The sequence below is a fragment of the Dendropsophus ebraccatus genome, chromosome 3 (genome assembly GCF_027789765.1).
Source record: "Dendropsophus ebraccatus isolate aDenEbr1 chromosome 3, aDenEbr1.pat, whole genome shotgun sequence".
In the NCBI taxonomy this organism is placed as follows: Eukaryota; Metazoa; Chordata; class Amphibia; order Anura; family Hylidae; genus Dendropsophus; species Dendropsophus ebraccatus.
This window is the reverse complement of record NC_091456.1, coordinates 40015458-40029355: the sequence shown is the minus strand read 5'-3', so window position 1 is coordinate 40029355 and position 13898 is coordinate 40015458. Positions and strand designations below refer to the sequence as shown.

The 13898-nt window shown below is 39.1% G+C and overlaps 1 protein-coding gene across 1 annotated transcript; it reads right to left on the bottom strand.

Annotated features, from left to right (window-relative positions):
- Nucleotides 1-1380: 1380 nt before the first annotated feature.
- On the bottom strand, nt 1381-13898 carry LOC138786441 (olfactory receptor 6N1-like). The gene is made up of 2 exons (XM_069963428.1): nt 12980-13898; nt 1381-1469 (listed from the first exon to the last, which is right to left on the bottom strand). The coding sequence occupies exons 1-2, from the start codon at nt 13893-13895 to the stop codon at nt 1381-1383; spliced, it is 1005 nt and encodes a 334-aa protein (XP_069819529.1). The 5' UTR covers nt 13896-13898.

The following is a 13898-nucleotide window of genomic DNA, read 5'->3' as shown; positions in this document are numbered from 1 at the left end:
TAAAGATATGAACAGTCTAGCAGTAAAAATGGAAACAGTACATAAATAAACTAACATAATAGATTACAATTTTTGTCTACTTGATTTATTAAATACAACTTAACTACAACTTATCTGTGACAAAGTGATGCATATAATTGACAATGTATGCAAAAGCAGTGTATAATGAAGTTTAATAGATAAACAGGGTTATAAACAACATAAAACAATGGAACAATGGAAATCAAACAAATGAAAATCGGCCCGGGAGGGAAGGGGTTAAGTGTGTGGATATGAAATGTATGTGTAGTATCCATGTAAATAGCACATTGGTGATTTCATTTGTTGGGGACACTACTGTAAGTAAAGTTGTAGGTATGAGTCTGAATTTAATTTAGTGTCTGGGGTTTGAATTTTCTAAAAAAGTCAGAATTGTTAAATTTTCTGTGTGTATTGTTGTCCCCCCATTTCACATATTACTTTGGTTGGCTACCTTTGAACCTCTGCATGCTCTATGTGCTAAACAGACTGAAGATCTAAATATATTATATATTATAGAATCAAACAATCTCCTTAGTGAAGGTGCTAAAAGAAATTCTGTGTAAGAGGGGTCAGATGTATTATCCTTTATGTAATCTGTTTTCCATTGTACTGTGTATGAGTTTTTACTGTAGTTTATTACCAATATTATCAGGCCATACAGTATATTAGAAAAGACATAATTGCAAAAATGCAAAAAATAAATAAATAAAAATCAGCCATATGCAAAGGGTGACGTTTCTACTAACACTTGAGTGAGCTGAAACTTTGCCTTCTGCATACAGGTAAATATAAAAACATCCTTTTTTTCCACATGGATTGGACAGAGGACTCCTGGCCTTGGATCGGACCACTGGCGCCAAGACTTATTGTGTCAAAATGCTTCTCAAGCTTTCATTATATACATGCAATATTTTACCAAATGCTAAATTTGACTTTGCTGAGCATGCCCAGATAGCACTGCTAAGGTCTCATTAACACATTGAGTAGTTTTTCAGGACCGTATTTTATGTCGGCAATCGTCCCACGCAAACCGCAAAAAAAAAATTGTTCATAGTGCACCGTAAGCCGTTTTTTTTTTTTAAATCCGCAAAATTAGAAAGGTAATTAAATTAATTAAATTACGGTGAGCCAACATTTCTTCTTTGAAAAAATTACAAACACTCCAATAGACTTCTATGGGTGAATCTTTGCTGCAACTACAGCTCGTACTAGGACGTTTTCAATTTTTTTGCAGCACAGATTGTGGATCTGTAAAACTATGCGCACCCTAAACAATTACAGATACATTTACGGAACATGTGAATAAGGCCTAAGACACTGAAGAAAGGCCTAAACCAGAAAAAGGAGCAGGAGACAGAGTTATGGTTGAGTGAAGAGAAGAGTGATATTGAACAGTTCTGGAATAGACAGGGGAATGAGTGTCGGTACTGAGACCCTGGGCGGCAAGTCTAAGAAAAGACAAGAAAAGCAGCATTGAGATACAGATAAGGAGACTGAGACAGAGGTCAAATACAAGACAACTATAGGAGAGTGGTCAAAATCTAACCTGCTGATAGCTCCCGATTGCCCAGGAGGCACCAAGGATGAAGGAAAATGTCCCACTGCCTGCCCCCATAGCGCCAATCCGGCCCACCCCATTGATAATCATTAGAGATGAGCGAACCGGGTTCGGGTTCGAGTCCATCTGAACCCGAACGTTCGGTATTTAATTAGCTGGGGCTGCTGAACTTGGATAAAGCTCTAAGGTTGTCTGAAAAACATGGATACAGCCAATGACTATTTCCATGATTTCCACATAGCCTTAAGGCTTTATCCAAGTTCAGCAGCCACAGCTAATCAAATGCCGAAAGTTCGGGTTCAGACTGACTTGAGCATGCTCCAGGTTCGCTCATCTCTAATAATCATTGGAAGGGGCTGACGGCCAGGTGCGGATTGGCTATATGGAGGTGGGTAGTGCTCCTAATGGTTTTACCAGACCGAGGAGTAAAAGACTAACTGAGAGATAGTAGATGGGGTTAGAGAGATCAGTGCAGACAGCTTTGGTACATTAAAAAAAAAAAAAAATCAAAAGAAAACTTTTTTTTTAAATAACTTTTTAAGTGCGTTTTTTATTTCATTATTTCTCAGAGTGTAGATGAGGGGATTAAGAGTTGGACTAACAATGGAATAAAATACTGCAGTTTGTTTGTCCAGATCTGAATTACCTTCAGATTTGGGGCGCACATACATAAAAATGAGCGTTCCATAATAGATGAGAACAGTTATGAGCTGGGAAACACATGTTGAAAATGCTTTCTTTTTGCCTGCGGATGTGGAAATACGTAGAATACTTGTGACAATTCTCACATAGGAAAACACTATCACTGAGAAGGTTCCTAGAATAACTATAGTAGCTGTAAAAAAAATATACATCTCCAGATTTTTTGTGTTGCTGCATGACAGCTGGATAACCGGAGAAATGTCACAAAAGAAATGATTGATGTCATGTAATGTACAAAATGTTAACCTAGAAATGAGAATGACCGTTAGAAGAATACTGAGTAAACCACTAATCCAGCAACCTAAGACCAGAAAAACACAAATTCTACTTGTCATGATACGATTATAGCGTAAAGAATTACAAATGGCAAGATAGCGGTCATAGGACATCACTGCGAGATGAAAAGACTCAGTAATTCCAACTGAACAGAAGAAATACATTTGCATCATGCAACACACAAAACAAATTGTTTTCCTGGTAGAGAGAAACATGTCCATTGTTTTAGGTAAGGTCACGGTTGTATAGGACATGTCCACAAGTGCTAGACTGCCCAGGAAGAAATACATGGGCTTGTAAAGGTTAGGGTCTAAGTTAGTTACCACAATAATAAGGGAATTTCCACCTATGTTGAAGATGTAGATTATTAGAACAATGACAAATGAAAGAATAGGGGTAGCCAAGAGTGCAGGGAAGCCAAGCATATGAAATTCCAGTTCACTTGTTAAGTTACCGAATGCCATTGAGACCAAGAGTAAGGTGAAATGATTGTAATCCAGTGGAATTCCTCTGTACTCTACAGAACATTAGATAGGGTTTTTTTTGTGTGTAGAATAAGGGAATATGGTTTTAATGTAAAAAGTAATTTCACTTACGTGTAGACGTGATAAATTGTAATGTGTAGGTATCAGAACTTCCTTTTTTTACTCTTGACTCTAACCGGTGAATTACGCTTCTTATATCTTAGAGCTTCGTGGTTTTTACTTTTGGGAACTGTAATTAGACAGACCCTTAATTCTATAGGGATTAGAATGATCATTGTACTGTACATGATTATTTATTTATTTACTTTTTAGTGTTTTCTTAATATACAGTAGTTATATATCAAAGTCATATAATAGAAAATACATTTTTTTACAATACTTGTTTTTTTTAACCCTTACAGAAAAACGTTCTGAAACCTCTTTAAAAACTGAACCCACTGAAAACATTTCAGGACATATCCATTGAAAAGTTTACTCTTTTACTTATTTTACTCTTAGGCTATATTCACACAATGTTTTCTCAACTCCGTTTAAAATGACGTCTGTTATTTTGAGTCTAAAATAATGGACGTTATTTAGCAGCCTGGCTTCCCCTTGCAATGACTGGTGTTTGTACATTATTTTAGTTTGGGATTACAAATTGGACTTTGGGTGTTGAAAATTGAAATTGAAAAGTCCATTGAATTTAATAATAAAAATGGAGAAAGAATGGGGACAAAAGAAAAACTGTGTGAACTACTAATTAAAAAATGTTGCTGTTTGCAAAAAAACGTCCGAAAATAATAATCATGTTCATTATTTTGATGCCCGCGGCAAAAACGTCCGTTATTCAATGCACTATGTGCATTGGACGTCTGTCTTCCCATTGACTTCAATGCATTGCCATTGCAGTCAGGTAAATTGCGGCAAAAACTGATGTTTTTTTCAAAATCGCCCTTCTTTTCAATATTTTTGACGTTGTGTGAACAAAGCCTAACTGTAGGTTCTGAAAATGATACTTTTGAATTTACAAACAGAATACCCCATCATACCCACACTCATACAGCCCTGCTGCATGCTCTGCTATCATATGTCTTACGGGTAGGTATGCAGGAAAGCAATGGGTAGCAGAGCAGCCTATATACATGTAAACCTATATTTATTACATAAATAAAAGATGGAATCCATACTTTCAAGGTGCTCACCTCTGAATTAAATTAATCTGAACTTTAGAGGTCTATTTCACTGATATTTTAGTAGAAGCCATTAGTCTGTGGTTCCCTAAATCCTTCTGTCTCATATGCAGTGTATCTGGGTGACTTCCATTGAGGTGCATTCAAATGTTCATAACAGAGATTAGTGCGGGAGCTATGTATACAGTGCCAAGAAGGGATCAGCTCACATGAGGACAATTGTGGGAAACCTTTTCAAAACAAAAATCTTTCAAAAAGGTCATTGCTGTATTAAGGCAGATTCCATCCCAATTCATAGTGCCAAAATACACAGTTCTTGAGTAAATGCTGCCTTAATTTGACATCTCAGAACATTAACGTTTTTCCAGTTCAGTTTATTAGCAAAGTAGACGATAAACATTAATATCTCCCTGTTATTTATTTTTGATCAGTTTTCAAGTAAGTGGACCTAATACTATAATGAGGACAGAGGTAGACCTAACACTATCTGGGGCTAGAGGTAGTCCTATCTACTATATGGGGTCCAGAGGGGGCATAATACTATATTGGGGTAGATATTTGGATAAATAAAGTGCTATCTACTATATGGTGCTAAAGATGGGCCTAGCTACTATATTTATTACACAGAGGGGGTCTTATATGGGGGACAGAAGAGGGCTTAATAATATATTAGGCACGTAAGTTGGCCTATAGGCAAAGAACAATATTGTGGCACAGAAGTCAGAATGCTACATGAAGGCACAGAGGAAGCCTAACTATTACATGGGGGCCAGAGTAGAGGCTAATACTATACGAAGACACAGAGGGGCCTAACTATTATATATGGCAGAGCTGAGACCAAACTATTATCTGAAGGCTAAGAGGAGGTAGGATAAGGATACTTTATGAGGGCAAAAAAGATAGCTAATACTATATGCTAGCCATAGATAGCCTAATACGATATGTAGGACAGAGGTAAGCCTAATGCTGTATTATGGGGCCACTTCTATACTACTATATGGGGTCCATAACTACAGTATATAACTACTATATGGGGTTCAAAGGGGCCATAATACTATATTGGGGTATATATGTGCAGGTTATATTATATGGGGCAAAATATGGGCCTAACTACTATTTATAGCACAAAGAGGGTCTTATACTATATGGGGGCCAAAGTGAGCCTAACTACTTGGTGTATGCCAATTGGGGCATAATACTATATTGGGGCACATAAGTAGGCCTTATACTAGTATTACTATTAGCATAGATATGGTCCTAATTACCATATATGTGCCTAACTACCATATTTATTGCAGGGATCTCTATAGTGTACTGTGGGTAGCACTGACACTTGTACGTTTTCACAATATATTGTAGTTTTTTTTTGTTTGTCTGTTTTTAATCCGTCTTCTTCTTCCAGCTATTGTTATGCGACAGGTGTGCTATTTATTTTTTTGCCTAAAATCACACCAACAAAAGCTGTGCCTTTTTTGTCCTCCATGGTCTTTGTGCCATTTTTTTCCCAACAGTGTGTGTTGCCACTTCAGAAACATAGCGGGGAAAAGCGACCATCTTGTTATAATCATGGCCATGAATAATGATCATGATCATGATTCGTGTCAGTGATTATAATGAGACAGCGCCTTTCCCCACTATGTTCCCGAAGTGGTAAAAAAGCAAAAGGTTTTGTTTTGGGGTTTTTTATGCTTTTTTTTGTTGTTTTTGTTTTGTTTTGCTTTGTTTCACTGGCCTTTTTGTATATTACTAGCCATGAGATTTTCAGATAAGGTGATTCTAGGATTTCTTTTGAAAAATGAAAGGAAAGAACGGGTAGAAAACAAGCACACATATTTACATGTGTGATCATGTTGATTAACAGCAATCACAGCATTTAAGTGGTCATCCACTGCGGTGGTGCCTCCACATTTAGAGATGAGTAAAACAAACTTCATGAACAGATGGCATCTGCCCATTTTACATTACACTATAGTAAAAGTAATTATAATTTCTGTAAAGTCAGCCAATCAGTTACAAGCCACCCCCTGCGACGTCATCTTCTGGGAGAGGCACAGCAGAAAGTTGGCGCCAAGCATGGCACTCTCGCATCAACAGTGCCTTCATAGCTTTCTGCCGCCACTTCATCTTCTTTCTCAACCACCTTGAACTCATCCTCTCATCAATCCGGAGTACACTCTGTCCTGGGTTCATATCACCAATGCCAGGCCCATCACTGTCAGGCTGTCCTGCACTTGAAGTCAGTTACAGTTAGCAGGAACTGCTTCGCTGCATCTGTGAGGAAATCTCCACCTAGCTGACCCCTCGCAAAGTCTGAAGTCGGAACTGTAGTCAACAACAATGGGAGAAACCTTGTGTTGACACTGCATTGTGTTACATAGAAGGTGCTCCTCCAGATTCAGAGGGGGTTATCTTCCAGAACATCGACTGATCTGCAATGGGCCGACACATTTGAACACAGCTCTCTACATGTTGGACCAACTGTATGAACAGAGATCTGCAGTTGGTCCAACATGTAGAGAGCTGTGTTCAAATGTGTCGGCCCATTGCAGATCAGTCGATGTTCTGGAAGATCACCCCCACCTTCCATGTAACACAATTTAGGCATTTAGGCAGCTTGATGCCACACTGCAATTTTCAAGTCAGACACTGGCAGATGAAACCTGATGTCTGCCTATTGCTCACACCATTCAAAGACGCCACTCTGAGATAGCGGACCAAGACCAGCGCTCTGATGTTTAACGTCAACCTGAGCCTGGAGATGGATTAATTGGTGGTGGAGGAGAAGGAGGAGTTTGTATACACCCAGCCTTTTCAGACACCATGAAGTGGCTTTTCTGACAGTGAACAGCTGGAGGAGATGGAGGAAGAGGTGGTGGATGGCAGTATACTGAGGACAGAGGTGGGGAGAGACGCTCATTGACCCTGGTATACATGACAACGTACCTGCAGGAGTGCTTGCACACCGACAGTCGCATTTCAGCCATTCGCAGGAGGGATAGCTACTGGCTGGCCACCCTGGTCAACCCTCGGTCCCAGCCTAAAATGTTGGTCTTTTTTCCACTATCAGAGTGAGATGCCGAACTGGGCTACTACCATGATTTACTTTGCAGTCAGTTGATCATGGCCAACCATCACTACCAAACTTTATCCCCAATGACTGCTAGTGGAGATATGAGGCGTGAGGTTTAGCAGTAGCCACAGTAGCTGATTCAGCCTGCAGTTGTTCTTGAGCGACTTTACAAGCCCACCAGCTGCACCGTACCTACGGCATTGATCAGCAGCAGCGAAAACTCCAGGTGGTGTCATATTTAAATTTACCCCAAGCCTTAAATGTAACCGACTCCATGCAATTCTAGGCAGAGAAACTTGATATCTAGTCGCAACTGGCAGATTTTTCTTTATCTCCACTGTCATGCCCAGCCAGCAGGGTTGTATCGGATAGGGTATTTAGGTCAACAGTGTCTATTGTCACACCAAGGAGAACAAGGCTGTTTTGCCACAGTGCGGAGAGGCTCGCTTTTATTAAGATAAACTAAGCCTAGACAACACTGTATTTTAACGCCACCGTGCCTGGTGTTAACAACTAGATCATCAGTCAGCAATCATGCACATGAAAGTGTCTATCCCAAAAAAATCCAAAAAAAAAAAATGCGCCTACAGTAAAAATTCTTTTTTTACTATATCAAGTAATGTTTCCTTTTAGACCCCAATTATTATGGTAGTCCCATAATAAAAAATACCCCTAGTCAATTAGGATACATTTTAAAAAAAAACAGAACCCCATCATCAGATTTAATGGCAATAGTGTGTCCCAGTTTAACCCTTTTTAAACACATACTGTATATATATCCACACTAAGTTAATGTCTCTGAAAAGTGCACTGTACAACCCATGCCCCTAGAACAGTTTAAAACAACAACCGTTCATAAAAAAAAAAATGTGCTGCATAGAAATCAATGCAGTGTAGTGAACAAGGGCTGTTGGACGCTACGGATGTGGAAGTAATTTTACAGTTTTCTACAGTTGACTGTCCTGTTCAGTTCAATGCTAATATTAATTGTTAATTAAAACCAAACTGTTTAAAACCAAACAGCCAAACCTGTTACGGGGCAAGTTAGGTTTATAAATCTTACACCTGTCTGTCTTTGGCCCTGTCAGGTCACCGCTGTTGCCACTATTCAGCCTGTTTGGGGGCTGTTTCCTTCATCTTCATGTTTTTGGCTTTCTGGGGTCGCTTAGACTGCTGTTGCTGACAGCTTTAATGCTGTGATGTGTGTCAGATGCTGTCAAAGTTGATACCCTGACTGAGGATTGACATTAATCATACTCAGATTTTACACTTTTCTTCACAGTAAACCCCATTGCTACTTCCCACATGTGCCTCTTGGTAAATTTGGTTGGGGATAAGGGGCGGGGCCTAATTTCAGTAGGCCGGTCTTGATAAATCCCACCCAAAAGTCTATGGAGCTTGTCTTGTGCAGTGAGACAGAAAAAATTGGGTGCACTTTTCCTGTCTAATTCTTTAGATTGTAGTTGTCAAATACCACAGACTCAACTGATTAAAACTTTGGACATGTCTTTGCAACATTTCAAAAGTTTTTTCCTACTGACAAGGACACTTAAATGCACCTAAAAAAACATAATATTATCTGCATTTTTTTCTAATGACAGGAACTTTAATAATGCTATAATGTGCCCTTATACTAGCACTGAGTGTGACTATACCGATTTACTACTTGTACAGGTATATGTAAAAACTTTAGTGAAGCTGAGATACTATAACAGTATTTTCAATAGTAAGCATCCATGTCTTTCTAAATTATTTAATTCTAATAAATAAAAAAACATGATTTAATTTTCTGCTATAAGTATAACACATACATGGAATTAGATATTGGATTATTCAAAGATGTATGTCAAAAGTAAAGAACAATTTTATTTCATTTGAGCAATAAGTTTGGTATGTTGGCAATGAGCATGGAATTTTTTCAAGATGATGTAATTTACTCTGTAGGAAGGTTTGTTCATTATACAGCAGTGCCGGTCAATTAGGTAGAAGCTCAAGAGATAGTTTACGGTACTGGAAGACAATTCTCAAAGGGATTAATTAGATATTGCGTATCCTTTCAATACATTCATGATTTTTCTTAATAGCAAGCAAACCACAGAGACCAATTACACTGATGAAATTGTTATTTTTCATGATGTAATCTTTTAGGCTGCTGACCTGGAGTTACCTTTGTTCAATGGATTAGTAGTGTTATAATGTAGTAGCATGGATAGATAGGTAAAATATTGATGGACACATATCCAAATATTGCTTAAGAATAGAACAGAAGGACAAGCTTGTCATGTCATTATAATTATACACACCGAAAAAAAAACATTACTAGGGTTTACAGTGACAAAGGATGGTTTATTTATCTATATTTTTGACATTTTAAAAAGACTTTAAAAAGATATATTTTAAGATAGATAGAAAGATAGATGTATAAGATAGATTGATAGATAGATAGACAGATAGGAGATAAGCTAGATAAGATAGATAAGCTGCATAGAAATAAAAATGACTTGTCAACTCTGCTCTTTAGTAATCAATTTTTATTCATAAAATACATTTCTGAGGGTTCGTTCACACGTAACGGATCCACAGCGGATTTCTCACTATGTCGTACAAAGACATAAGGTTTGATGATTGCAGTAATTTTATGTGGCTTGCGCTGCTGGATAGATATACTTTGCAAATGGCAATTTAGTAATATATTTTTGCCATCTCTTATTGGGGGCCTAGAAGATTGTGTCTTACACAACTTAACTTTTCCTTGAGGAGACTCTGTCAATAGGTTTATGCTGGCTTCCTGAATAACATGGACAATAAGTAGTCCTCTCCATTATGTGCATGAGCTTAGTAGTCCTGGATATCCATGAGCAATAACAAACTCCCCCCACCAGCTGCTGATTGGCAGTTATCTATCCATGCTGTGAATAGGCACTACACTGTCAACCATCAGCTGGAGGCCAGGGGGGCAAGTGTGATGTGGCAAGAATCCCATTCTACTGCATATTAGGAGAATAGCTAAACAGAATGGTGTAAGTGATACATTTTTCTACTCAGCATTTCTGTAACTAGATTATGCTGCCCTCATGCAGATTATGCTGCCTATCTAAAGTTGCGACAGGTTTTTCTGCTGCTGCACAAATTGTACTGAAAATGGACTTAAGAAGGAGCTGACCATCTTAACTGAGTGTGAATAAGACGGTTGGTGCTATCTATATTGATCCCTGTTGTACCAGCCCAGCTATTTAAATGGCTAGTGTTTTTTATGTTTATCAGGTGAGCTTATAATACAAATCACCTGAGGCATGAGACAACAGCACCATCTTAGACCCTATCAGCAACAGTGACCCACCTGACACTAATGGCCTGCACCACCTTATGCCTCTTATCATGCCATATGTGTCACTCCACTACAAAGATGACACACACCCTAAAATAGGCCAGATAGAGAGTGCTGCCTCTCGGGAAGTAAAGTTCTGGTCACCCTTGTGTTCTCAACTGCAAAAATGACCCTCTTTTTGGCTTCACATAGTAAAAAGGGGTTAGTGAGGTGGGATGGGTAAATTCTCCAAGATAAAACGTGAAGGACAACCCCGACGCAAAGGGAAGGGGGGGGGCAACAGTCGCTTCTGTACTCACCCGCACTCCTGGGTCGATCTGTCTTTGAATCTCCCACCAGTCGCGGGCCCCTGGAACTTCTGTCTGCGTCTTCTTTTCTCCGGCACGTCCTACTTTTTCGGTTGGCAGTGTCAGATGACTGACAGCTTGCTCCACAAATCGGACGTGAGCATCCTGTCAGCCCCCTGCAGCTGGCCCACTATAAAGAAATCATTGACACAAGATGGCGCCGGCCGTGGCTGACAGGTGTTAGGGTGCGTTTGCATTTTAATACTTCCAGGGGAGGGGAGGATGATGGCGAAGGAGGCAGAAGAGTAAATAAAGCACATTACAAACATTGTATATAACATTGTAATGTGTTTTAATTACCGGTGGCGAAAAAAACAGCAAAGTTGTTCTTTAAAGAACAACTCCGTCATTTTGTGTTTTTTGCTTAATTAATACACATTACAATGTTATATAACTTTGTAATGTATGTTAATAAGGTATTTGGCCCAGTTACCCCCCTCTCCCCCCCTTCTCCTTGTAAGTGAAAGAAAGCATACATGCTTTTAACTGTCGACACCATCCTCTTCTCCCAACGCCATCTTGTGTCAATGTCATCAAGGGGGGGGGGGTATGATCTTCTTCCTCTTTGCCTTCTTCCAGTGAAGTGAATGTGAGAATGGGAGAGGAAAAGGCTACAGGTTCTCTTGCCCTGATTGGCTGAGCAAGCTAGAGGCCATGTTTTGGGATCTAGCCAAGGAAAAGGCTGCCAGTGCGCTTGCACACCAGTAGCCTTTTCTGGAAGTGAGGGAGATCCAAAGACACCGACCGGAGCTGACAGGGACGTGGTCAGTGGAAGATTCAAGTGGCAATCGTCATCGGAGGGAAGGTGAGTATAAAATGTGTGTCTGTGTTTTTTGAGTTTTTTTGTTTTTTGTTTTTTTCTGTAGTGCCGGAGCTGTCCTTCAACTTTTTATAAGTTAAAATCGTGGAACCAATAGGTTTTGCACAGGTGGGCTTAATCATGTTGTTTTTTTTGTTTTTTTTAATCATGCTCCTTTGTGAAAAGCATTGGTTCCACAATTTTAACCTTGGATTTGGAATAAAAGTTGAGTTTTATGTTTTGAGCAGTTTTTGGAGTCCTGCTTCACATACAATTTATCCTGTTTACCAGCAGGTGGAACTACCTATGGGGGCACCTACTGTACCTTCATAAACTCCTACATACAGGAGGCCTACATACACAGACCAAACTACCTACAGAGGGATTCAACCTACACGGGTTAACTATTGTCAGGTTAGGGCTCCAATTAGAGGGACAAACTATGCTTAGGGGGATCATATCTAGAAAGGGCAAAGTAGATGGAGAAAACTACCTCAGGGGTCCTACCTACAAGGGAAAAAAACCCTTCAGAGGGGTTCTACCTCCATGAGGCATAGTACCTTCACAGGTGTCCTACCTGTGTGGGAAAATACCTACATGGGGTCCTACATACAGGGAGAAAGCAACTGGTGCAGGAAACTACATACAGAGGTAACTACCTACAGGGGACATGAGCAGTAGGGGGAAACTATCTACTGGGGGTGCAAGCTTACTAAGGGAATCTACATGCTGGTTGCACCTACATACAGGGGGCACCTACATTATGAGGAAAGCTACCTACTGGAACAATATTATCTAGAAATTGCCTATCTGCCCCACCCCAGTTGACCTAACTCTCCCCACCAACTCACCAAATGAACTATACTCTTCATATAGTTGGTTAATTATAGCGGTTTCCTATTTTTTTAGCATTTACTACTACAATACTAGGTAACAAATAACCACAAAAACATGCATGCTATAAACAGTAGGTAGCCAAAGTCAATGCTTTAAGTTCAAAAGAAAAGAGGACATTACGGCTCAATACACACTTCTTTTCCACCCCTTGCATAGTGTAAATGAGGGAACAGAGAAGAAGATATTACAATCTAAGCAAAATACGAAGTGTGAAGAAGGCAAAGAAGGCATTATCTCGAAATGTAAGGTATGATGTTGGTGGCCTGTTTGATTATTATTATGAAGCCACCTCCTTCCTAAAAACGCCCTAAAAAATTAACCTACATCTTTTTTTCAGTGCCTGCTTTATATCATTATTTCTTAAACTGTAGATGATAGGATTTATCATGGGTGTAATAACAGAATAAATCAGAGATGTGGTTTTGTTAAAGTTGAAGTCGTTTAGGGTTTTTGGTCTGACATATGTGAAGATAGTGGTGCCATAAAATATAGATACAATTATAAGGTGGGAGGCACAGGTAGAAAATGCCTTTTTCCGACCATCAGCAGTCGGGATCTTCAGTATGGCTGAAATTATTTTTATGTAGGAAATCATAGCCAACAAAAAAGAGATTAGTAAAATAAGTGAACCCAGAATAAAATTAATGACTTCAATGGTGTTGATTTTTTGACATGAGAGTTTAAGTAATGGGGGCGAGTCACAGAAAAAATGATTTATAACATTCGAGCCACAGAAAGGAAGTCGAAATATAAAAATAGTTGGAATAAGTGGTGAAAAGAGACCAGTCAACCAGCAACCTCCAGCTAATTTAGTGCAAGCTCTTCTATTCATAATTCCATTGTAATGTAGAGGATTACAGATGGCCAGGAATCGATCATAGGCCATAACAGTCAACAAATAACATTCTGTGGTACCTAAAAAGAAGAAAATGTACAGCTGGGAGAAACAACCATTGATGGAGATTGTCTTGGTACTTGATAACAAGTTAGACAACATATTAGGCACTGTAATAGTGACATAACCTATCTCTAAAACCGAGAGGTTGGTGAGATAAAAATACATAGGTGTATGAAGATGATGATCCAAATGAATGACCACAACAATAACTGCATGCTGTGTGAATGTAATGATATACATAACCAAGAAAATAACAAATAAAGTCAGCTGAATCTCCTTAATCTCCGAAAATCCAAGAATGATGAACTCTTTCACTCTTTTACTTGTTTGGTTTGCGTTCATGAT

What these genes read in the sequence shown, in the direction of transcription:
- LOC138786441 (XM_069963428.1), bottom strand. Translation starts at nt 13,895, where the DNA reads ATGAACGCAAACCAAACAAGTAAAAGAGTGAAAGAGTTCATCATTCTT. An exon ending in GCAGGCACTGAAAAAAAGAT is followed by an intron (nt 1,470 to 12,979) that starts GTAGGTTAATTT and finishes GTCTTTTCTTAG; the next exon opens with ACTTGCCGCCCAGGGTCTCA.